Below are 22,924 nucleotides of genomic sequence, written 5' to 3'. Positions count from 1 at the left end.
CATATACACACATATGCATATATATACAAACACATATATGTATATATACGAACAATTCTCTCATACTGTTTCTATCAGACTCTTAAAACACAGTCTCAAATGTAATTGATATCTCTGACCTATAAAAGTTTGGTGAAAGTGTTGATTATTTAAACACAACATGGTTATACTCTGATTTGTATGTTTCTGAGAAACAGAAGCCACTTCAGCATTCTACAAATCACAATGGGTCTCTGAAGTGCTTTGAAAAAAAAAAAAAAAAAAAAGAAAAAAAATAAATAAAGTGCTTTGATATTTTTGTGATGGCAACATCTTCAAAATCTTCAAAATTTAGTTCTGTGTCATAACACGGCAGTGTTATGTAAGAGTTAATGTTCACATGCTTATCACAGGAACTTAGTATTGATTATATAATCACGAAGTACTTTCTAACGCCAATATCTTCAGGGCTAGATACTCATTAGACATTAAGTAGAGCTTATTTCTAGGAGGGAATTAAATGTTTTGCTTCCAATTAATGAAAATTTCCACTTGAATCTTATTATGTATCAAGAAACACAGTGAACCCCCTTATCGGAAGATATGGACACTTACGAAGATTTATTTGGAATATAATGTCTTAATAATCTGCCTATGATAAAAAATATTCTCATTGAAAATTAAACACTATTTTGATTTTTTAAAATGAAAAATAATATACTGGTTTTTATTTGTTCTATAACCTAAAGCAATAAAAATTGTTTTATAGTTAATTGGTTTGAAATCATAAAAATAATTTAATCTGAAGATCTAGGAATATTAAGGGCAGCTGAAGGAACTTAATTTTTTTAATCATATTTGTTTTTTTCAAGACTGTGCCCTACAGTGTATTGACTTTATAATATATTTTCTTACTAAGTTATAATGACCTTTATTTTTTAGGCTTGACTACAATATGGTAGGAATGCATCCCTCACTTTAGTCAAGATCTATTAACATCAACACTAATAGAACTTTGTAAGCAGTGGGCATTCAGGTATGGGAGCAATCACTGAATGCCTATTGTATGCTAGTCTTTATTAAAAGTTATGAGTGTTAAGAGTAGCAGGACCCTGATATCAAGCTGCTTAAAATAGAATTGTCAAAGCAAATTATACATGCATTATATTTCTTAAGAGATTAAATCCAAAATATTCATTCATATGTGCAGATAAAATACATCAGTTCCAGGTGTTTAGACAATGAGGCTATGATGGGCTAGGGATAAGAAAAATTAAAGGAGGCTTCCTGGATTGACAAACTTAGAACCAGGAGGGAGGGGTTTGGGGGGGGGCCAGGAGGGTGCCAGTAAATGCCTAACAGCTGAACTCCATTTTCAACATGCCAGATAATCACTAATAAATTATTTTATTCATATGCAGAGAGTCTGTGTAATATGATATATCTCACACCTGAGTGATATATACATTGATGATTTTACTAGCAATTAAAGTGAAAATCAGACATGTAAAGTGCACATATTTCCATTAAGCTTGGGAGCAAGAGCCATTTGCTCATTAATTATTTTCCTCAGATAATATAGTTTTCTAGAAGTCATAAAATTTAAAAATTAAGGTAGAGAGAATGTGTCTTTTTAACAGATTTTACCTGCATAAGTAGCTGAGTTTAATATTTAATCAACCTTTGTTTCCTATCTTTAAAAGGAAAGGTTACTAGTATTTGAAAGGAGAAAACAGATCAAGACCCAGTCAGCAATGTGAGATGTATAGCTGTCCAGCACTAATAACAAAAGTTGCAAAATAAAATCAGTTAAGACAAAGGCCTGCATGTTGAGCAGAATTTCATAAAATTTAACCATATTTATTGTACACTCAACTTTCGGCTACTAGAAGGGCTGGATGGTTAAGGTAGTATAAAGACATTCCATAAATTTATGAGGAAATCATTTTAAAATATCTTGGACTCCACCTTAACCCATGTTTTAAAATGCTTTTGGGAACAAATAATTGAAATGAGAGTATAATCAGGCAGATGCTGAAGCATACCTTTTCATTACTCATATAAACCTCTTTCCTGATCATTTTTCTTGGGGAAGGGTAGAGACAAATGGTTTTATAGTTAGCACGGATCATCATAATATTGGCACCTTTACTAGTGTTCACTGCCCCCCTTAACGTAATTTTAGTTTTTATTCTTTGCATTAGGCTGGCATCTTCTCAGCTGAGCATGAGAAAAATCATTATTTTCACAAACAGCCCTGTCGTGGTGTGACTTTCTGCCCCTGCTTTTCCCATGCTTCTGGACTCACAACTAGTAATTTCAGTCGTGTGTAAATTGCACTGCCATCTGATGACATTTTGACGTACAACTACACCGCAGACGTGATGGGCACAATCAGAAAGCCTGGCTGACTGAATTATGGGCCAGTGTGTTTCTTCACAAAAGGTCTGGACTAACAAACGTTTGGTGACAATCTTCTCCCTCTTCTGATGTGTCACTAGAGAAGCTCAAGGAGAAGGCAAAGAACCCACAAGAAACACATTCTGCTGGTGCCCCAACACCTGAACACAGGGGTGAGTGACTGAGCCTTTACGTCGGTGTGTTCGTAGTTTAAATCTTTAACTCAACAGTATTTGAGGAGGGAAGGAACAGTGGCCGGTGCCCACTAAGCTGCTGTTAACAGAGGTGAACTCCGTAGGAAGCAGGGAGTCACGTAACCGATGTAATCGATAACCAGTAAACACCTCCGTGACGTGCTCCTTTTCCGTTGTCATGCTTTGTCATTTTTAATTTGTCCAGGAAATGTGTGCCTTCCAGCAAGCGTTTGGAGAAAACAAGGACGGAAACATAGAAAGAAGTTTGATTCCAGGAAAGAGTTAGAGAGACTCTAAAGTTTGCGTTCTGATTTAACCAAGACTCGGAGAACAAGGATTTGATGGTTCCCACCCCGCTTCCCGCGCCCCTGCGGAGACTTATATTCGAATTACGCGCACATTTTCTCGTCATTGGAAAGCCACGGTGATCACCCCAAACGGCAACACAGGAAACGTTAAGGACAAGGAGAAACATTTTGCGTGTAAAAGAAAGAGCAGCAAACTTTCAGAGGAGAAGCGCGGGCTCCCCAGCCCCGCGGGCAGCCTCCCGAGACCGCCCCCCGCGCGGCCAGGTCCGCAGCACGTGCAAAGTCCCGACGCCCGGGACGTGCCCCGACCACCGAGTCTGCGCCTGTCGGGCGCGTCTGCCGGGAGGCTGATGGAGCCTTCCAGTGTTTCCTTCGTCGGAAAAAATGCGAAGGCAACGGCAAAATACCCACTCGGTAAGGTAAGAGTCACCGGAATCTTTTTCCTGTTTCGCAAATTTAGGGACTGCGACCTAGTGAGAACCAGGGCTGGCGCCCGTTACACGCGCCGCTCGGAGCGCGCCCCGCGATTGCAGAAGCGCCCTGAGCCTTGGCTGGGACAGAGGCGTCGCATCCCGCCCCAGGGCGCCCCACTTGCTCAGTTTGGTGCAAATACAGAAGATGCTCGTTTCCACTATGCGCTGTTTAGATGGGAGCGGGGAAAAGCAGAGACGAGGGAAGAATCCGGCGCACACTTCAAAATACAGACACTTGAGAGCTGGACGGACCGAAGAAACCGTGGAAAGCGAGGAACCGCCCCGGGGCCGCACGCTCGCCGGGCCGAGCCCCGCGTCAGCCCAGCGGCCGCACCGCCGCGCTTTGCGCTCCGGTGACCGCCTTGCCCTTCGTGGGAGCTGGGCTTCGGTGCGCGTGCTCCCGTCCTGGGAAGGTGACCTAGTCGAGGGAGTCTGGACAGCTCGGCCCTCGGCGGGGCAGGGGGGCTGCGCCCCTCAGCCGAACCCTGAGTTGGGCGGTGACCCCGCACCGCGCGCGGGCGGAGATGCGGGCACCTGCGCGCCCGTGCGCTCGGGCGCTCCAACTCCCCAAACTTCTGGCGGCTCCTCGTTCTGAGCGCCCATTGGGCGGCACGTTTCCCTTCAGTTCAGCAGCAACTCGTTTGGATTCCCGGCTGGGAAGGAGGGGGTGTGTCTGTGTTGGTGGGGGCTGTGGTCCTCCAAAAGCCGCAGGTGAGGAGGCGGTCCTCGGGACATTTTTTTTTTTCTTTTCTGAGCCAGAGTTACTCTTTCATTCTTACCGGGGCAAACCGGCCTGCGCACACGAACTTCCTTTTAAAGTGTGTTTCGCAAAAGGAGTCCTGGGGGATGAATAGGCTTTCTAAAATCTTAGTTTTTTTGGAAACGCTGTGCGTTGATCTAAACTCCAACCAAACGTCCGAGTTTGAACTCCCCTCCCGGGAGCTCTGAGCACAGCTCGGCTGGAGCTGCCGGCCGGCCACCGGGAGGGCTCCCTGGCTCGGGCAAGGGACAGGCCGACGTGGCTTGCCCAGCAGCGCACAGCTGGAGCAGCTGCTGGGCGGCGGATTTAGAATCCGGAACACCAGCCCCAGATGTGACGACGCCCCGCAGAGACGCAGGAGCTCCCCAGCCCCTCCTCCCCCCGCTCCCCGGGCCCGGGAGCCCAGCGTCCGCGGAGGGCGGCCGGGGTTCGGGGGCCTGGCGCTGGGGGCCCAGCGGCGGCGGGGCGCGCTACGTGGGCGCGGACGGCGGCAGCGTGGGGAGCGCCCGCTCCGCCAGTGGGCGTCTTCTGCAGCCGCCGCCGCCGCCTCCTCCCCGGGCAGCGGCACTGCGGCGCTTTTCTCCGCTGCTTTCGAGCAGTCGCCGCGGCTCAGCCGCCGGAGCGCGCACAAACCACGCGGCGCTCGCAGGCAGCGTCTCCGCAGCCCCTTGCCCGGGCCGGGAGCACGCCGATCGCGCGCCAGCCGGCCGCCAGGCGCCGCCGCCGGGGACTCGCGCCCGGCCCCGGGTCCTCCTGCACCCGGAGCGGGACGCGATGTGAAGACTGGGCCGGGAGGGGCGCGGAAGACCGGAGAGGAGGACCAGACCCACGCTCGGGCCGGGCCGGGCCGCCGGGGAGGGCAGGTCCTGCGGGGGCGGAGCCCGCCGAGCCCGGGCCCGCGGCGCGCCCCTCCCGCCGGCGGCCGGCCCCACCGCGGCCCAGGGAGGAGGGCCATGGCCAGCCCCGCAGAGCCGCGCGCTCCCCGCCCCCAGGCCCCCCTGCCAGCGGCCGGGGACGAGCCCGGCTCCGGCCCCGGCCCCGGCAAACTCCGCCCGGAGCCCTGGCGCGGCGCTGCCGGCGGGGGGGGCGCGGTGGGCCCGGGGCCGGCCCCGGAGCGGCCTGGCGGCGGCCCGGCCGAGCGCGCCGCGCCCCCGCCCCCGCGCCCGCCCCCCTCGTCCGCAGGCCGCGCCAGCCCCGCGGGGGGCCCGGGCGCCCTGAGTGCGCGCGGCGGCGGCGGCGGCGGCGGCGGCGGCGGCGGCTGGGGCCCGGCCCGCGCTCCCTTCGCGCTCGCCCTCTCCTCCCCTGTCCCCTCCTCCTCTCCATCTTCCTTTTACTTCTGGCCGCCGCCCCCTCCGCCCCCTCCCTCTCTTCTCCCCTCCTCATCTGCCTTTCACCTCCCCGTGCGTCTCCCAGGAAGGGAGGGCGCAGCGGCGGCGGCGGCGGCTGGAGGAGGCGGCGGCGATGCTGGCGGCGGCGGAGGACAAGAGGCAGCTCCCCTGAGCGTCCCTCCCGGCAGTAGTCCCCGCGGCGGCGGCGGCGGCGGCGGGCGGCGGCGGCTCTTCCTCTGCTCCGCGCTCCAGAGCCTGCTGCTCCCGGCCCGCGCCGGGCTCCGGCTCCCGCTCGGCCCGGCCGCCCGCCGCGCGGGCTCCCCCGGCTTCCCGGGCGCGGGCGGGGGCTGCCCCGGCCCCAGCCCAGGCGGCGGCGGCCGAACTCCGCGGCGGCCCCGGGGCGCCGGCTTCGCCCTCGCCGCCGCGTCCCCCCTGCTCTTCGGCTCCGACATGGAAGATGGACCTTCTAATAACGCGAGCTGCTTCCGAAGGCTGACGGAGTGTTTCCTGAGCCCCAGTAAGTGCCGGGCTCCTCGTTCCCCGGGCCCGGGGCGCGCAGGGGGCTTGCGCCCGGGAAACCGGCGCCCGCGGGCTTCGCTCGGGGACGGGGAGGCTGGGGCACCGGGCGGCGCGCGGCGGCGGCGGTCAGCGCGGGGACCTCGGGCTTTCCCAGGCTCCGCGTGCGCGCGGGGAAGGCTGACCCGGGAGCGGGCGGTGGGGACGGGTCCCCGGGTTGCCTGTGGCCGCCTTGCCCGGCCCGCGGTTGCAGTCTCCGCGCTGTGACCCCGGACGCCGGGCTCCTCCGCCCTTAGCCTGGGACCAGGGGGCTGGGGGAGGCGCGCCTCCTTGCGCTTGGGGGTCCTGCCCGCCGGGTCCCCTGGCCGGGCGAGGGCAGGCTCGCGCCCCGGAGCTCCGCGCTCCCAAAGGCGAAGGCATTCGGGGTCCCCCGGGGTCGGGGTCGGTGCCCGGGCCGCAGCCCCCCTCCAGCCCCCCTCCCCCACCGTGACCCTGTTCCAGAGCGTGGACCAGCGGAGTGGAACGGGGGCACCTCCGCCAAGAGTCCACTTTCTCTAGAGCCCGGGGTGTAGCCGGTGCTTGGGCGGGTAAAGGGAAGGACAATGGGGCGTGAGGGTGCGAGAGGAAGGCGCCGCGGGTTCGGACCCCCGGGCCGACTCGGGCCGCCCCGCCTCCCCAGCCCCGGGTGCGGGGCCGAGAGCGCGCGGGAGCAGGGGCGGTAGAAGGCGTGTCGCGGGGGAGGGGGGGCAAGGCTGAGGCGAACAGTCAAGGCAGAGGTTTGCTAGAAGGCAGGAGGCGGGAGATGTTAAGGGAAGAGGCACCCGGCGCGCCGAAGAGGGGATCGCCGTTGTTGTGGATGGAGGGCGAGCAAGGTGAGGACCGGAGACCCGGGGCGGGGGGCGGCGGAGGTCGCAGCGGCCGGGCACCCGGCGACTCCGGCGGCGGCCGGCTTGGGCACGCGTCTTCCCGGCCCCGAGCGCGGGGCCCGGGCGCCGCCGTCCACCGCGTGCGCACCCGAGCCTTTGTCTGCTGCTCGCTAGGGAACCGCGCTTCCGCGGCGCCTTCTCCTGGCCGCCTCTCCAGGGTCGCGTTTTGGCTTCCTGCCCCCATCTGCCGCTCACTGCCCAGCCCCGGCCCCTCGTCGCCTCTGGGCACTTGGGGTCCAGCCCTGCCTCGCTGCTGGCGCTTGTCTGGGCAGCACTGCCCGCCTGGGAGCCCGGGGGAGGGGCAGCCCCCGGGCCTGCGAGCGGGTCCTGCCCGGGCCCTACAGCCCCCAGCGATCCCGCCTCCCGGGCGCGGGGATCCACCGGGCCGCGTGGGTCGGCGGCCTCCCGCACCGCGCGCACCGGGCTGTCCGGGGCTGACTCTGCCCCTACTTGGCGGTGGACCTGGTAGGACCGCGGGGCGTGGGCCCTGGACTCCCCGCCGACCCCTCCGTCCTGTAGGCTCCCAGGTGGGGGGGGGGGGAGTCTGTGGGTGTTGGCTGATTCTTAGATGCTGCAGTTGGGGAAGGATGTGGCCTGGGCACGAGGGGTGGCTCGCCTGCTGCCCTTAGATGTGGACATTTTTACTTACTGAAGTGGACTCAGATTTGCCACGAATTGAAGGCGGAGCGAGAACATGGAGCTCCCAAGGAGTTGTGAAGTGTGTTGGTTAGACCTTGGGCCTAGAGCTGGGGTCCCTGTCTGTCCCCTTGCATGCCCATTTGTGCATTCTACGCAAACATCTACATTCCACGTTTGGCAGCTAGGTTGTGTGTGTAGGGAGGGAGGGGAGCCACGCCTTGCATGGGATGGGCACTATTTTGGGGAGAGGGCAGTGGTAAGGAGACAAGGGTGTGGACATTTGGGTGGAACTGAGTTTCCTAAAATGATGAGGTTTCTGTTTGTATGTTGGTGTTACTGGGGTTTGTTAGTTTGGGGTGGGGGCCCCTGGCTAGGGATCTTGTGGGACAGGATAAAGATGAATAGTCTGGGTTGAATGAGGCTGAACTGAGGGGCACCCAGCAAGGGACCCTCCTTTGGAAGGACAGAAGACCTAGGACCTAGAGAGAAAGCCATCAGAAGGAACTCAATCTGCAGAAAGTTCTGACTGGGAAAAGCCCAGTGATAAACACACTCAAGAATTGCGGGATTCTTGAGTCCCACCAACTCCCCACCAACTGAGCAAGGCTGGGGTTTGAATAGGAGCAAGTGATAAAGCCCAGTGATAAACACACTCAAGAATTGCGGGATTCTTGAGTCCCACCCACCCCCCACCAACTGAGCAAGGCTGGGGTTTGAATAGGAGCAAGAGGTTATGAGGTCTCCTTTGGGACATTATTAAGGTACTAAGTATGAAAGTCCTCTTAAGCACAACCTGTTGTTAGGCAAAGCTGAGAAGAGGCTGGCTGGCTGCTCAGAGGACAGTAGCCAGTTTCTGCTCTGACATTTTTGGGGTCTTTGTTTCTGTCTGGCTACATGATAAGCCACATCTGTCTGAATTGCAGAAGTACCAGAATCTTGGCCAACATTTTTTATATTGGTCAGTAAAAATGAACCTTTTTGAAAAAAAAAATCTGTATTCTGTAAGAATAAAAATACCCAAATGTATAAAGATGTGTCTTAATTGTTGTGTCTTTATTCCCGTTTTTACCTTTCCGTTTGGTCTCTTCTGGATCTAGCCATCCAGTTGTCACACAAAGGCTATTGTGTCCAGTTATTGTTTCTAGGAGCACAGGTTTTATTTTTATCATCATCAAAAAGCAAATCATGGATTGGAAGTTTGGTATCCTGCTTCCATTCCTGTCCTTTTGGTTTTGCATTTTGGTTCACACTGATTCACTGGTTTGCTCAGTAATGCACGGAGCAAACACTAAAAGCTACTGCCAGTTGCCAGGTGTTGCTCTGGTCTGGCCGTGGCCCAAGGGGAGTCCACCAACCAGCAGGAGAGAGCCTCCGGGAAGCAGGCTTAGCATCGATGCCCAGGACCCAGGGCTAGTAGGTCCAGGCCATACCTGATGCCCCTTCGTCTGCCATCTACCTTTAAATGATGATCTTTGACCTCGTCCTCAGGCTCAGGGCTTCAGCACATCACTGCTTCAGAAGTTGCTGATTGGAATAGAAAATAATCTCTGCACTTGGAGAACCCAGATCCACCGAGAGGGAATGGAGAAGTCCACTTTGCAGCAGAGTGTGTGTGCGTGTGTGTATGTGCACATCCGTTCATGTGTGTGTGTGCCCGTGCATGCAGAGCAAAGTCAAAAAGCCATGCTGTGATAGACCAGTAGAAGCTGCAGTTTTCTGGAAACAATGACTCACCTTGTCTGCACTTGGTGCTGTGTGGAAAGTGCAGGAGAGGTATCCCTGCGAAGAAAGACTGAGAATACTGCCTTCGGGACACTGGGCAGTCAGAACAACTCTCCTTCCCTCTCTCCCTCACCAAGGTCCCTGTGTCTGTACAGCTGCCTACTCCGAACAGGGCAGAGCTGTAGAAAAAGGAAACTTCTGGTTGGTCAGGACAGAGGGAACAGGGAAATGACATGGTGGAGATTTGTGAATGCACTCCACAGGCGCTTCTCTGGACTACAGTGTATCTTTCAAATGTTCACAACAGAAAATGTGTATGTTTCCAGGAATTGGAGGTTTTAAATATGCTTGGCATCAACCACTAACCACTGTTGCCCTTTCTTGAGACTTAAGACACTCTGCGGCCAGCACTTGAACAAACGGAGATAAATAGGATTCCTTTTAAGAGCAAATATGTGTCACACACGGAAGCTACACTACACTTCACACGTAGCTGCTTCTTACCGCGGCGTCGGTGAGAGGGAGGTTGCTGAGGGTGTGAGGCCAGAAGCACAGCAACAGAAGTGGAGGTGAGGTCAATTGACAGTGAACCAACCAGTAGTTACTGAGTCCCCTACTCAGTGCAAATTGTTTGAGGTTGACGAAAATCATGATGACTGTGCCTTCAAAGGACCCGAAATATAGATCTGGCTACCTACCAAGATAACCAGCAAGACAGTTGTGGGTTTCCCCTGCCGGGCCTGGGTGCAGGTCATGGTAGACCAGGTATCCGTGTCTGTTTGGCTGGAGTAGTCAGGAGAATTGAAATCTGCAGGCCATGCTGTTTAAACTGGCTGGAACCATTTAGGCGTGTTAATTTAAATTTCACAAAACTCCTTTTTTGGTTTCATAAAATCTACACGAACAAAGATAATCCCTAAAAATCTAAATGAGAGGCAGTGGAAACAGAAGAGAATGTCTTCTCTCCTGATAATCTTTTTTTTTTTTTTTTAAAAGATTTAATTTATTCATGAGAGACACAGAGACACAGGCAAAGGGAGAAGCAGGCTCCATGCAGGTAACCTGATGTGGGACTCGATCTCAGGTCTCCAGGATCACACCCTGGGCTAAAGGAAGGCTAAAGGCTAAACCGCTGAGCCACCCGGGCTGCCCTCTCTCCTGTTAATCTGATGCCTTACCCTCGGATGATTTTGGACGTAAAACCTTTCCGATCTGTCCCTTAGGAAAAGCAATGCAGCGCAGTAAAATAAGTAAGCCATATAACGTATAACGTGGTGACTGTGGCTAATAATACCGTGTTGCATATTTGAAACTTGCCAAGAATGTGGATCTTTAAAGTCCTTCCTCATCACAAGGAAGAAAAATGTGCTGCACTGGATCATTAAGGAAATGTTAGGATTTGTTTACTATAAAACAGGTTAAACCTGGTGTGGCAACCGTTTCATCAATTAATACGTTGTTAATTTTTGTTTGTTTAAAAACAGCTCACTCGGTCTGAGAAGGAAAGAAAAAATAATTTTCATGAAAAAGGACGATTTCTCCCTTAAAAGGAAAGCTCTTAGCTGTAATCCAAAACATTTTAATTTCCTTTTAAAATGTAAATCAAGCTCCTCCAGCTGATCTAAATTGGTCTAAGGGGGAACTCCACAGTGATAGAGTAGCTCAAGATCTTCCAAAGCAAACAGAAGATGGCTAGCGCTCTGATTTTATTTGTAGCATTTACCACTTTCTGGAATTTTCTTGCTCATTTACTGGCCTGCTTGTTTATTGCCCGTCTTTGCTGTGCAGAAAGCAAGCTTGTTGAGAGCCTGAGGGCAGGAGCTTGTCTTTTTTTGGTTACATCCCTGAGACTGGAAGAGTGGATGACATATGCATTGAAGGTGCCCTAATATTTGTTTTGGAAATTCAAAGGCAGAAAGAAACCAAAAACAACAACACAGTGCTTGTGAAAAAGGAATATAGAAATTGAAGGCCACTCATTGAAAACTGACTTGGCCTCAGCCTCTGTGTTGAGGCGCCAGGACTCCACCAGGTATGAGACAGAGCCCGTGCTCTCAGGAGCGCACAGCTAGCAGGAGAGGCAGGCGGAGCTTGCACACGCAGGCACTGCCTGGCAGAGGCTGTACAGGATGCTTTAGGGACAGGGCACTGAGCACCATCTGATTGGAGGGCCCTGAAAAGATTTCACAGAGTTGCCAGTAGGACTCTTTCCTGGCATGAATGAGGTAGATGGGCATGCTGGCCCCTTGAGGGTTCAGGGGGTTGAGGGCGCCCCCACAGGCTGCTGTGGGAAGTGGGCTAGGTGTGGGGAGGGGTGCTGAGCAGAGAGGATTCTCTTGGGCTAGCACTCGCCATCTCCTGGTTGTCTGTTAGCGTCAACCCCTCTGTAGTACGACACACCGACACACCGGGAGGTAAGGTAGAAAGGCCAGGGTCCACCACCTCCTCTGTGACCACAGGCGGAGGGCTGGTGTGTGGTACAGTAATCGGCCAGGTGAGGACAGGTGGGAGGCTGAACCGAGATGGGGAGCATGCACCTGCAGAATAGGGGAGACAGAAGCCATAGGGCGCAGGTGGTATTGACTGAGTGTATCAGGCAAGGGTTACATGGCTCCTTAGTTTCTGGATTGCAAAGGGGTGTGTGTGAGAGTTGGGGGCTGCTGCTGGTGGTGGTGGTGGTGGTGGCTCCTCCTCCAGAGAGTAGTAATAAAAGAGCAGGAAATACTGAGATTGACACCTGTTCTTGGGTCAGCACTGTTATTGCTGTGGGGATTTCTGATTGTGTGGTGCCTGTGCTCTGCAGTGTAGACATGAACCAGTTGAGTATCCAAGGGGAAAAAAAAAAACCCATCAAGTATCAACAGTACCAAGTACCACAAGAGCTACATGGAGTTATAATCGACAGTTGAAGGGATGGCTCCTATAGTTCAGGTGGCCTGTGAGGATCTCTCAGGATCTGGGGAGGTTCCCCTGGGGTTGTGAATGGCCCAGTGCAGAGGGCCCCAGGCAGGGGGAGTCTCTGGTTGGAGCACAGAATGAGGGCTCCTGTTGCTGGAGCGTGGGTGCCGTCCAGGGCCCTGGTGTGGAGTGAGGCCCACTGAGCACAGGAGCCAGCTTGGGGCTTCGTAAGTTGGGGGAAATTGCATGTAACTGCACAAGCAAGGGGCAGCTACTGGAAGGTTTTGAGCTAGAGGGGGTCACGTGCTTTGTGATCTGAGAAGCTCATCCTGGCTGCAGTTCGGTGTGTGAACGTAGGGGCTGTGGTGGAGACGGAGCGAGCACACATGGGCCGCTGCACTGGGCAGGGCAAGAGCCGGGGTGACTGAGGTGGAAATGAACCGTGGCTTCAGGAGAGGTGTAGAGGTGGAGAATGCAAGATGTGCAGGTGGATTGGGCGTGAGGATCAAGGGAGGGGGGAGACAAGCAGGGTGCTGAGTTTTCAGTGGGCAGTTGGGCAAGTGGCTGGACCGTGTGAAGGAGCCACCAGGAGTGGGCAGGTGTTGGGCGTCGTGTTTGGCAGCGTTGTCTGCAATGCCTACTGCACAAGGTAGTGGACATGTTAAGAAGGCAGTTGGATGAGGAAAATCTGGTGGTCGGAGGGTGCATCGGTCCAGACTGGAGAACCAGGAGTAACCAGGGTGTTCCCGGGGCCCGGGGTGCATGGGGAGGCTGAGGCACTGATGGAGCAGCGGCTTCCCCCGCAGGGGGTATGCGATGACTAGGTGGCTCTCTGGGTGGCCGCAGAGGAAGTGGGGCTGGAGGTGAGGCTGTGTGACTCCTCTGTAGAGTGGAAACCTGCCGTGAGCACTGGGAGCAGGAGAGACGGAAGACTGGAGTGGAAGGAAGGACCATGGAGAGTCCACGGGAGTAGTGAGCCAGGGACCAGGGGAGATGGAACAGAAGGTGCCCTGCCATCGCAAGGGGGCACCTCAGCGCCGAAGAAGCCCGATGCCCCGGAGATCAAGTAAGTTAGCTGGGCCAGGGAGCCAGGGAGCCAAGGTTCCCTCGGGGCTGGCCGGGGGTCCTGAGCTCCGTGGCAGGGTGGCAGGATGCAGACCCGTTTTCCAGGGGCAGAGAGTCCCCAGAGGGGAGCGCACAGGGCAGTGGTAGTCCTCAGGGCAGAAGGTGAGAATGGCCCCAGGGCTCCTGCGGCTGAGAGGTGAGAGCTGTCTTCTCCCCAGGGGGACTTGAGAACATTACCTGCCCAGGAGGAGTTTGAAGAAAGAGGAGGAGAACAGAGCAAGCCTTTAGAGATGATGGAGAAAGGAAGCCCAGGCACCAGAAGGGGGCCCTCCCCCAGGGAGAGCTGTGGAAGGCCAGTGTGGATGCTGAGGGGCTCAGGTGCAGGGAGGGGTGCTGTAGGAAACTGACCTGGGAGCCCCCAGCACGTGCCCCCCCCCAACCCAGGACAGCCCAGGGCAGCCTCGGGCAGCAGTGAGCAGGGTGGGGGGCTGGCAGTGAACAGGGTTGGGGGGCCAGGCAGTGTGCAGGGTGGGGGCTGGCAGTTTGCAGGTTGGGGCCTGGCAGTGTGCAGGATGGGGGGTGCACAGGTGCAGGAGGAGCAGAGCTAGGCTGCAGGGGGCCCTGCTCAGTGCAGGTGGGTCAGTAACGGCCATGTAGCTGGAGATGGTGCTGCTGAGAGCTGTTTAGAAGGAAAGCCTGGGGACGCCCCCACACACAAGCCCAGGGAGATGCACCACCGCTGGTGCAGAGAGAGCTGCAGGAGTAAACGCACGCGCTCTCTAGGGGCACAAATGCGCTGCACAGGGAAGTGTGGACACTTGGAAGCTCTCAGTACACATCCTGGTGAGAATCGCTGGAGCGGTACCGTGAAGGAGGGAGGTATATGGTGTGCAGTGTGGGAGCTGAGGGAAGGCAAGACTCCCCAGGGATGGGGGGGCCTGGCGGGGGTCAGGGGGGTCTGGTGGCCAGGGCGTCACGCAGAAGAGAGGTGGAAGATAAAGGCCGCGTGCCCTGTGGAGGAAAGCCTGTGGAGTCTTGGTGTGGAGGTTGTCTCCTGTGTGTTGGGGAGGGCTGGACGTGCCCGAGCACGGTGTTTGGTCCTGTAGCAGGTGACTATTCATCTAGCTTCTGGGTTCCAGCTGCTGTCCCAGTCACTGGCAACAGCCATGTCCACACAGACCTCCTGGCCTTCAAGGAGCTGCTGTGTAATGTGGGGTACAGATGAGATCCAGGGCGGTGAGGACACCTTGTAGCAGTGAGTAGTGAAGAGGGACGCATGGGGGAGAGAACACTCTTTAGTGGCATCATGACCTGCAGGACGAAGCTCTCTGTGGTGACCCCCTCCTCCCGCTGTCCCATCTCCCCAGCCCTGCCTGCAGTGCCAAACTGCTTGTGGGTTGAGAGGTTCTGACCCCCGGGTCACCACATCTCCTCCATGGCGGGGTGGGGGAGGGGCGGGGGGGCTTTCCTTCCTGTTGTGGTCACCGCCCTCCTGGAATGCCCTCCTCTCCCTGGGCTCACTCATCATCCCCTCATCTGCATCCCCCAGTGCCTGGTTCCACTTGTGTGTCCCCCTTCCTTCCCATGGGCAGGAAGTGTGTTTTATTCATTTTTTTAACCTCCAGCAATTGCCAAGCAATTAGACAATAAGTCTAATGAATAAGTAAGCGAAGGTGTTCAGGTGGGAGAAGATGATCGAAAGGTTCCCTTAAGAATTTTAGTTTTCCCCAAAGGAAGACAGTAATGAAATAAATCACATGGTTGTTAAGTTTTAGCCTACCTTAGAAACATCATTTGATTCATTTTTTTCCCCATGTAGTCCAAAAACACTATCTGACACCAATGACCAGGGCTTGGGAGTTACTAAGACCCGGAGCCACGGGGTTGCCAAGCTCAGTGTGGAACAAACTCCAGGAGTTGATGGGAAAGAGGGAGATGTGTGTTTAGAGCATTTCAGGTGCCTCTGTTTTATTTCCTGAGGGAGTGATAAAAAGCTCTTTACTTTGACAAAAACATTTTCTACAGCGGCTAAGGGAAAGCCTTGCTTATGAAGGTATTGAAACAGTGCCATGTATGTGGACATCATGAATTATTTATAAAAATGCAAAGGTATTTGGACTTTTAAAAGTTGGTAAGTGCTGTGTAAGAAACAACTTTGCATGAAGAGCAGGTCACTGCTGGAAAAAAGCGTCATGAGTATGTGGAATTCAAATTGAACTTATTCGCACATGATATAATTACGTGTTTCTGCATTATAGTTTTAGCAGCTTCCAAAACAAACATTTAAGATGATATCCACAAAGCTTGATTACTATGGCTTCCTAGATTTGGTAATTTTGCATTTTATCCTGCAGTCAGGATTATATCCATTTTCAGATTTTCTTTTTGTCCCGAGACCAGAAGTTTACTCTTAAAACATTCTTGTCTCATCGGTCACCATGCCTTTTTTAGGATAATACTCTTTGTGTCTCATGATTGAACATATCCAATTATTTTAGGGCAGATTAAGGAAAGACCTCGTTATAAAACCTCAACAATTAAAACAAGATGGTTCTGGCATGTGAATAGATAAACCAGTGCAACAGAATAGAAAAGTCCTAAAACAGACCCAGACACATGAAGGAATTTAGAATATTTTAAGTGTCATCGTTTCTAGTAGTAAAAATAGACTAATGAATAAAATGATTTGGAGACCACTAGGAAGTCATGTAGACAAAAACAGGATTAGGTCATACCTCTTACTGTACCTCCAGGAGGAACTCCACAAACAGTTCATATATGTTTTTTTAAGACTTTATTTATTCATGAGAGACAGACAGAGAGAGAGGCAGAGACATAAGCAGAGGGAGAAGCAGGCTCCATGCAAGGAGCCTGATGTGGGACTCGATCCAGGACCCCAGGATCACGACCTGATCAGAAGGCAGATGCTCAACTGAGCCACCCAGGTGTCCCTGGTTCATATGTTTAAATGGTTCTTTTTTAAAAAAAGGAAACATAAAAAGACAAAAAAGTGAGGTGATTCCTTCCTGGCTTTGGAATGGGGAGACCCCTTCAATTGTGACTCAAAATCCAGAAGTAATCAAAGAAAAGATTGTCAGGGGAATCTACAGTAACAGACTGTTTATGGCCTTTAGTACCATAAATGAAGTCCTACGAGATTCCTGGAAAGCTGCTGTGCCCGAGCCCCTTGCCTTTCTGCCCATCACCGTTTGGCTTCCACTGGTGCCTCGAGCTCCGGCAGCACCAGGCTTCTTGTAGTTCTCTGCCATCTGCCCTAGAAGGAAGCAGTGACCGCTCCATCACTGCGTAGGGCTCACTGTCCTGAGACACGGGAGCTCCTAGAAATGGTTAAGGAAAAGAACTTAATAGTGGTCAAAGGAAATGAACAGATTGTTCCTAGAAAATGAAATGAATGGCTATGAAAAAAAATAAAAGAAAGAAAAGGTGTTCAACCTCATTCATGACAAAACAAATGCAATTTAAAATAACACCAAGGTAGCATTTCCACCTGTCAGATTTGCAAAGATGAACAAACTTGCTAACACACCACTGACAAGTCTGTGAATGTACGGCAGGTATTTCCATACATTCCTACTGGAATGTGTCAGTTGATACAGCCTTTGAAGCAGGTGATTTGGTGGTATCGATCGGTATTAAAAATGCATTTACCCAATGAAGCAATAATTCTCCTCCTGGGATTTATTATTTGGATACACTCACCCATAGGCAGAATGACTTAGCGAGGTATTCAGATTTTGCAGCATCGTTGGAAAGAGAAATCGAAAACCATGCAAAGGTCTATCTTGGCTGAATGAGATTTGCAGCAGTGACACAAATGCCCTGAAGGATCTTCCAGGTATTTAGGTGTGTGAAGGAAGGAAAATGTGGAGCAGTGTGCATGCATTCTTGTGTTAGGAAGGCCGATACAAGTGTATACTTGTATTTGCATGTGGAAACTGGACTGAAGTTCAGGAAAAGCATTGGCCACTCCTGCTCGGTGGCATGGGTGGCCGGGGGGAGCAGGAGTTGTAGAGAGACTGTTAGTATATCCTATTATGTGTGTTGAGTTTTGACTAACATAATTTATTACCTGTTTGAAAATTCAGTTTCCATACAACAATGTACTGAAATGCCATTTAACTATTTGTCTGTCCCCTGTTCGGTGGTTGAGCCACTTTTCCTTGTTATTATGTTTTTTAAAAATATTTTTATTTATTTATTCATGAGAGATGCAGAGAGAGACAGAGAGATAGGCAGAGGGAGAAGCAGGCTCCCTTCTCAGGACTTGATCCCAGGACCTTGGGATCACGACCTGAGCTGAAGGCAGACACCCAACCACTGAGCCACCCAGGCGCCCCTTGTTATTGTGTGTGTGTGTGTGTGTGTGTGTGTGTATTATCTTCCTGTCGAGATCATAGTTTGATGTTTCTGAGCCTGAGTGCCTCCTCTAGCTCCCACTTACATCTACACAGGATCCCAAAATGTCAAACCATGAATATTACAAAAAAATAAAATAAAATCACGTGCATCAATACCCCTCACCCTTTTCTGTGTCACACATGGACTTGAAGGGGAGGGGAAGGAGACCCACTTCTATTTTAACGTAATTTCTGCCTCCGATACAGTCTGTGGTTCACATTTAAGATATGAAGGATTGTTTAAACCGTTGGAGAGCTGCCCAGCCCGCTTCAGCTGGTAGAAATCACTACATTTTGGCAAGAAACCGAGTGTCTTCCTGTGAAAACGTGGGCTGTACGTTCTAGCACTCCTGCTCTGAATGGAAGCGGAGCCTCCAGTGGTCTTGTCAGCGAGTCCCGTGGGCCCCCGGCGGGTTACTGTGATTTCCTCCAGTGCTGTGGGGACTTGACTTTGCACTTAGGGCAGGGGCGGTAGGCACTTAGGCGCTCACTCATCCCTGGGCAGAGCCTGCGCAGCGCTGGCCGGGCTCTTACCACCCCCCCCAGACCTCTGCCCCCTCTCCCCCGGCTGGGCCTCCGGGGTAGAACTGAACTCCTCATATTTGATCTGTTCCCCGATTTTATTGGGTTTCTTCCTTCCTCCGTGGGTCGGGGACCAGCCCCGCCTATTTTCCTGTGCTCTGCTTTATACCGCTGACATCGTCTTATCATTTAATATTATTTCCTCCTAGTCCCGCCATTGGTTTTATTTTAGCTGCTACTTCCTTCCGAGTTACTGGAGTTTGTGAAAACCCTTTCCTACCCTCGAACATCAGCCTTGCACGCTGACAAACGTTTTTGACACATATATTCATGCTTCTGAGGTCCTTACCTCACTCACTCACCCCAGGCCTTGGGGACCTTTGGGCCTCTTTCTTGAAGGCACTGTTTTTCTAATTTTTTTTTAAAGATTTTATTTATTTATTCATGAAAGACACACACACACACACACACACAGAAAGAGAGAGAGGCAGAGACATAGGCAGAGGGAGAAGCGGGCTCCATGCAGGGAGCCTGACATGGGACTCGATCCTGGGACTCCAGGATCACGCCCTGGGCTGAAGGCAGGCGCTAAACCGCTGAGCCACCGGGGCTGCCCTCTAATTTTTTTTTTAAGATTTTGTTTATTTATTCATGAGAGACACACAGAGAGAGAGAGAGGCAGAGACACAGGCAGAGGGAGGAGCAGGCTCCACGCAGGGAGCCCAACATGGGACTTGATCCCAGGACTCCAGGATCACGCTCTGGTCCGAGGCAGGTGCTAAACCGCTGAGCCATCCAGGGATCCCCAAGGCACTGTTTTTTCTGTAGAAGCCTGGGGTGTTCCAGGAAAGCCCTGGAGATGCTTGCTGCCTTCCCCTCGCCCCTCCCCCCACCATCCCCTCTCCCGCCTTAGCATGGGGGATGGGGGATGGAGGTTGGGGGTGAGAGGTTGAGCCCTGCAGATGCCTTAGGGCCTTGTCACTGAGAAAGTGCTTATGTTAAAGTGACTCCTGATTACTATCAATGCTCTGGCTGAAGTAAGTTTCTCAGAAGATTCTGCTATAGCTGTAGAGTTTTGGCACCTTCTGTGTTTCGTAACTGTTCTGTTCTTTTTATCAAATGGGCCATCGTTAGGAAATCTGTCATTTTTTTTTTCTAAGTGATTTTTTTTTAAATTCTTTTTGTTTTGTGTTGGAACATTATAAAGATATCCCAGCCAAATCTGTGAGATCCAGAATTATTATGACTTCTCGTATGTGGGGTGCAGTCTGGTGGGAAGTACCTCGTATTGTTAACACAGTGAGGTAGTCAGAACTGGGTTTGGGGATGTCCTAAAGTTTTTACAGATGCCGTTGCCAGATAGAAATATGCCCCAGAGAGACCTGTGTGGGGGGAAGAGGTACCAGCAGCTTTCTCTTGTTCATTTTGTTCCTTCTGGATAGAGTGTTGGCTCTCCTCAGTATCCTCGTGCCCTGGGATTGGCAGCTTCTTGGTGAGAAAGCACATCAGACTACCTCCTTGGGGGAAGTAGTATGATGGGTTGAGAAATGGGTATGTGTCTCCCAGGGACACAGGCTCACATGGTGTTTGGTGAGTAACACAGACCTGCATTGGAGCACTTGGTTTGCCAGTCTCAGGATGGCCATGAGCATGACACAAGGTAGGGCTGTCTAGTGTTCACAGTAGTGCCTTGAAAAAGTGCTGAAGCACGTCCATCGTCACTGCCTTGGACTCTGAGGGAGCCCAGGAGACCGTCTTCCCTGAGAGGGTACCATGGCAGCCCCCTAGGGGACCTCTGCAGGTGGCAGGGAGATGAAGTCAAAGGCCACCAAAAGCATCCATTTGGCTGGAAAAGGTGTTTCTTTATAGTTACAGGAAGCACAGCTTCTGGAAACACGGATACCAGGAAATGGCTGGAGTCTTAGTGCAATTCCACTTTCTTGGCAAGGAATTAAAGGACAATGTGTTGAAAATAAAAGGGAAGAATTTTTGGAAAGAGAAAGAACTAAAAAAAAAAAAAAGTGATTGTCATTAGAATTCTTCCATTTAGGGGAATCTGCTTTTTGAGTGGCTATTATAGGCATTTCCCCATTTATGGATCCTCTGCACCTCCAACAGATGTGACCTCTCTTCTGTCTCTGAACGTCCACTTGGCCTGAGGAAAAAGGAGTGTTTCTCTGGGCCTCCTTACTGAGTGCAGTGGGGTGGGAAAGCCCTGCAGCCCTGCCCCCCCCCCACCCCGTGAGCCCTGTGCCTGCTGGCCATGCAGCCCACGTCTCTGGGCCACTGTCCAGAGGACACTAGAGCTCAGATTTGGTTTGTATGTTTAGCTTTTTTCTTTGCAGCTTGTTATTTATTTACTTCAGAATTTTGTAGATTGTTGGCCTGTATTTTTAGCTAACTACATGAGTGGTCTTAGCCCTGTATACGTGTTCCATTTTTCTTTTGTGATTTAATTCCGTCTAACTTGAGGAAGGGTGAGAATGGACCCACTAGCAGTTATCTCCTTGAGAGTGAACTTTGAGTCTACATCTTATTTTATTTTATTTTATTTTATTTTATTTTATTTTATTTTATTTTATTTTATAGAAGTTTTTAAGCACTCTACACCCAACGTGGGGCTTAATCTCAGAACAGGGAGACCAGGAGTCACATGCTCTACCGACCGAGCCAGCCAAGCGCCCCCATGAGTCTACATTTAAAAGCCTTTAAAAAACATGCTGCATCTGGTTTGCATTTGTCGGAAACAAAACTATTAGTGAGTTATAATTATTTTAATTTAAAACTTCACAAATAATTTAAGGAATTACACTTTTCTCTGTTACGATATTTTGGAATTCTTTGATACTATATGGTGGATGTCTATCTGTTTTTTTAGAGATTTCATTTATTTTATTTTTTGAGAGAGAGAGAGAGCAAGCTCAAGTAGAGGGGTGGGGAGGGGCAGAGGGAGAGGAAGAAGCAGAGTCCTCGCTGATAAGGGAGCCCGACGGCTGGACCCTGAGCCCAAGCAGATGCTTAACTGATTGAGCCACTCAGGTGCCCCAGACATGTATGATTTTAAAAAATTATTAAATTGGCTTCTGCTTTTCAATAGGTAATAGTTCATAAACATTAAAAGAAATTCCAGACGGACTTCAGCTGTGCCACCATGGTGAGCGCTCCTTCCTCCCGTTCTTCGAAGGAGCACCCAGATGATGGTGAGTGCGTCCTGGTGCCAGCGCTGACAGCCAGTTCTGTCCTTGACATCGCAAGCTTGAGGCTTGTCCTCTGTGTATCTCAGGTGATAGCAGCATGTTCAATGGGAATCACTCACCGAGTGTGTTACACATGAAATGAAGGGTCCCAAGCAGCAGGACGGGGCACTGGAAACAAGGATTTCAGGCTAAACTTGGGCTCTAGTCTCCTCTCTGCCTACTTTCTGGGAACACCAGTTTCCTGCTCTATAAAACGGCTCTCAGTGGATGCTAGTTTCTCTTCAAGAATTTTCCTCCAAAGAAGAAATAGCTGATCTCTTTTAAGTCATAATACTTTGGGATTTTCTTGAATTACAAACATTTTACGTTTGTAATATTTTTGTTTTGACTCTGTATCAAGAACAAGAAGCTCAGCTTAGGTTGTTACTGTAGGAAGACAAAGAAACCATGGAGCAGTTTTCAGAAATCCTGAAAATACTACTTCTGGTTTTTAAAGGGAACTGACCGTGTTCCCTGGCCTGCAGTGAACGTGCTGTGGCTCCGGGCCGCCGCAGAGCTGCTCCCTGGCCGGTGCCCGTCTGGCCCGTTTTCCGGAGAAGACTCCAGCAGGCTCCTATTTTAGGATTTGACCTGCTGCTTAGCTTGCTGGGTGATTTCCCTTCCTTTACTCTCCTAACTTATGTAAGGAGTGGCGTCAAGTGGAAGAACCCGGGGAGTGTGGTCGGCGTGTGTAGCAGCGGTTTGGGGTGGGGATTCACGATGGGCTGAAGTCAGTGAGCTGTTGACGAGCTCTCAGTTGATGACTCCTGTGGGTTTTGCCAGATTCCAGTGTAGTCGCATGTCCCTGAAATCACTCAATCACTCTAAGGTCGACCTCTGGCTCCAGTGCTTCTCGTCATTACTCAGTTTCCCTGAAGAGAAATTTGGAAGAATCCCAGTTTCTTAGTCCGGTTTTTCCTGAAAGCAGAGCTTGAGAAGGGATTCCAGTAGGAGCCGGTGAAGTGAGGGTCACAGTCCAGGCCAACAGAGGGGAGAAGTTGAGTTGTTCACATTGAGGTGTGGGGAGAGAGGGCTTGATCCTGGCAGGGACTCCCTCCCAGGGAGGGTTGGGGGTGGAGGGGGCAGCAGCATCTACCCCTGGCTGCCTCCCCCACTGGGAAGGGCTGTTTTGGGGAGTGCTAGCCCTGCACTTGCTAGCCCTGCACTTCCAGCCCTGCACTCTTCTTGCTGGAAGGGCCCGGCTCAGGGTCTCCTGAAAGTAGTGAGGCTAGCGGAGAAGTATGTACCTGAGTAGCAGGTGGACACCTCAAGTGAGTCTCACCTGGCTAGGGCTAAGCCCCTATCTGCTGGGGCAGAAACCAGAAGTGGCCTGGGATGACGGGACAAGGTGCACCAGAGGCCTTTGTTAATAAGAGTACACTCAGATTAGGTACTATCGGTTGTCCTCATTCCATTTCTAGAGTTGGAGGCATTTGACTTTTTAAAAAGTATTAATTTGTTTAAATTCCAGGATTTTCCTTCAGATCACTCTAATTCCAAACAGTTGTGCTTGTCCTACATTATATACTGTATCTCAAGG

At 51.8% G+C, this 22,924-nt stretch overlaps 1 protein-coding gene across 3 annotated transcripts in view; it reads left to right on the top strand.

Annotated features, from left to right (window-relative positions):
- The window catches only part of PDE10A (phosphodiesterase 10A), a 590,195-nt gene that overhangs the window by 286,028 nt on the left and 281,243 nt on the right, over nucleotides 1-22,924 (top strand). The window contains exon 1 of one of the 3 annotated variants that reach the window (XM_072830401.1): nucleotides 5,068-5,959. The exons of the other annotated variants lie outside the window; for them this stretch is intronic. Coding sequence (XP_072686502.1) covers nucleotides 5,068-5,959 — 892 coding nt within the window. Of the gene's footprint in view, nucleotides 1-5,067; nucleotides 5,960-22,924 lie in introns of those variants that run through there. 3 annotated transcript variants of the gene reach the window in all.

Source organism: Canis lupus, chromosome 1 (genome assembly GCF_048164855.1).
Source record: "Canis lupus baileyi chromosome 1, mCanLup2.hap1, whole genome shotgun sequence".
In the NCBI taxonomy this organism is placed as follows: domain Eukaryota; kingdom Metazoa; phylum Chordata; class Mammalia; order Carnivora; family Canidae; genus Canis; species Canis lupus.
Note: the sequence above shows the minus strand (reverse complement) of the source record. Positions and strands in the feature narration are given on the sequence as shown.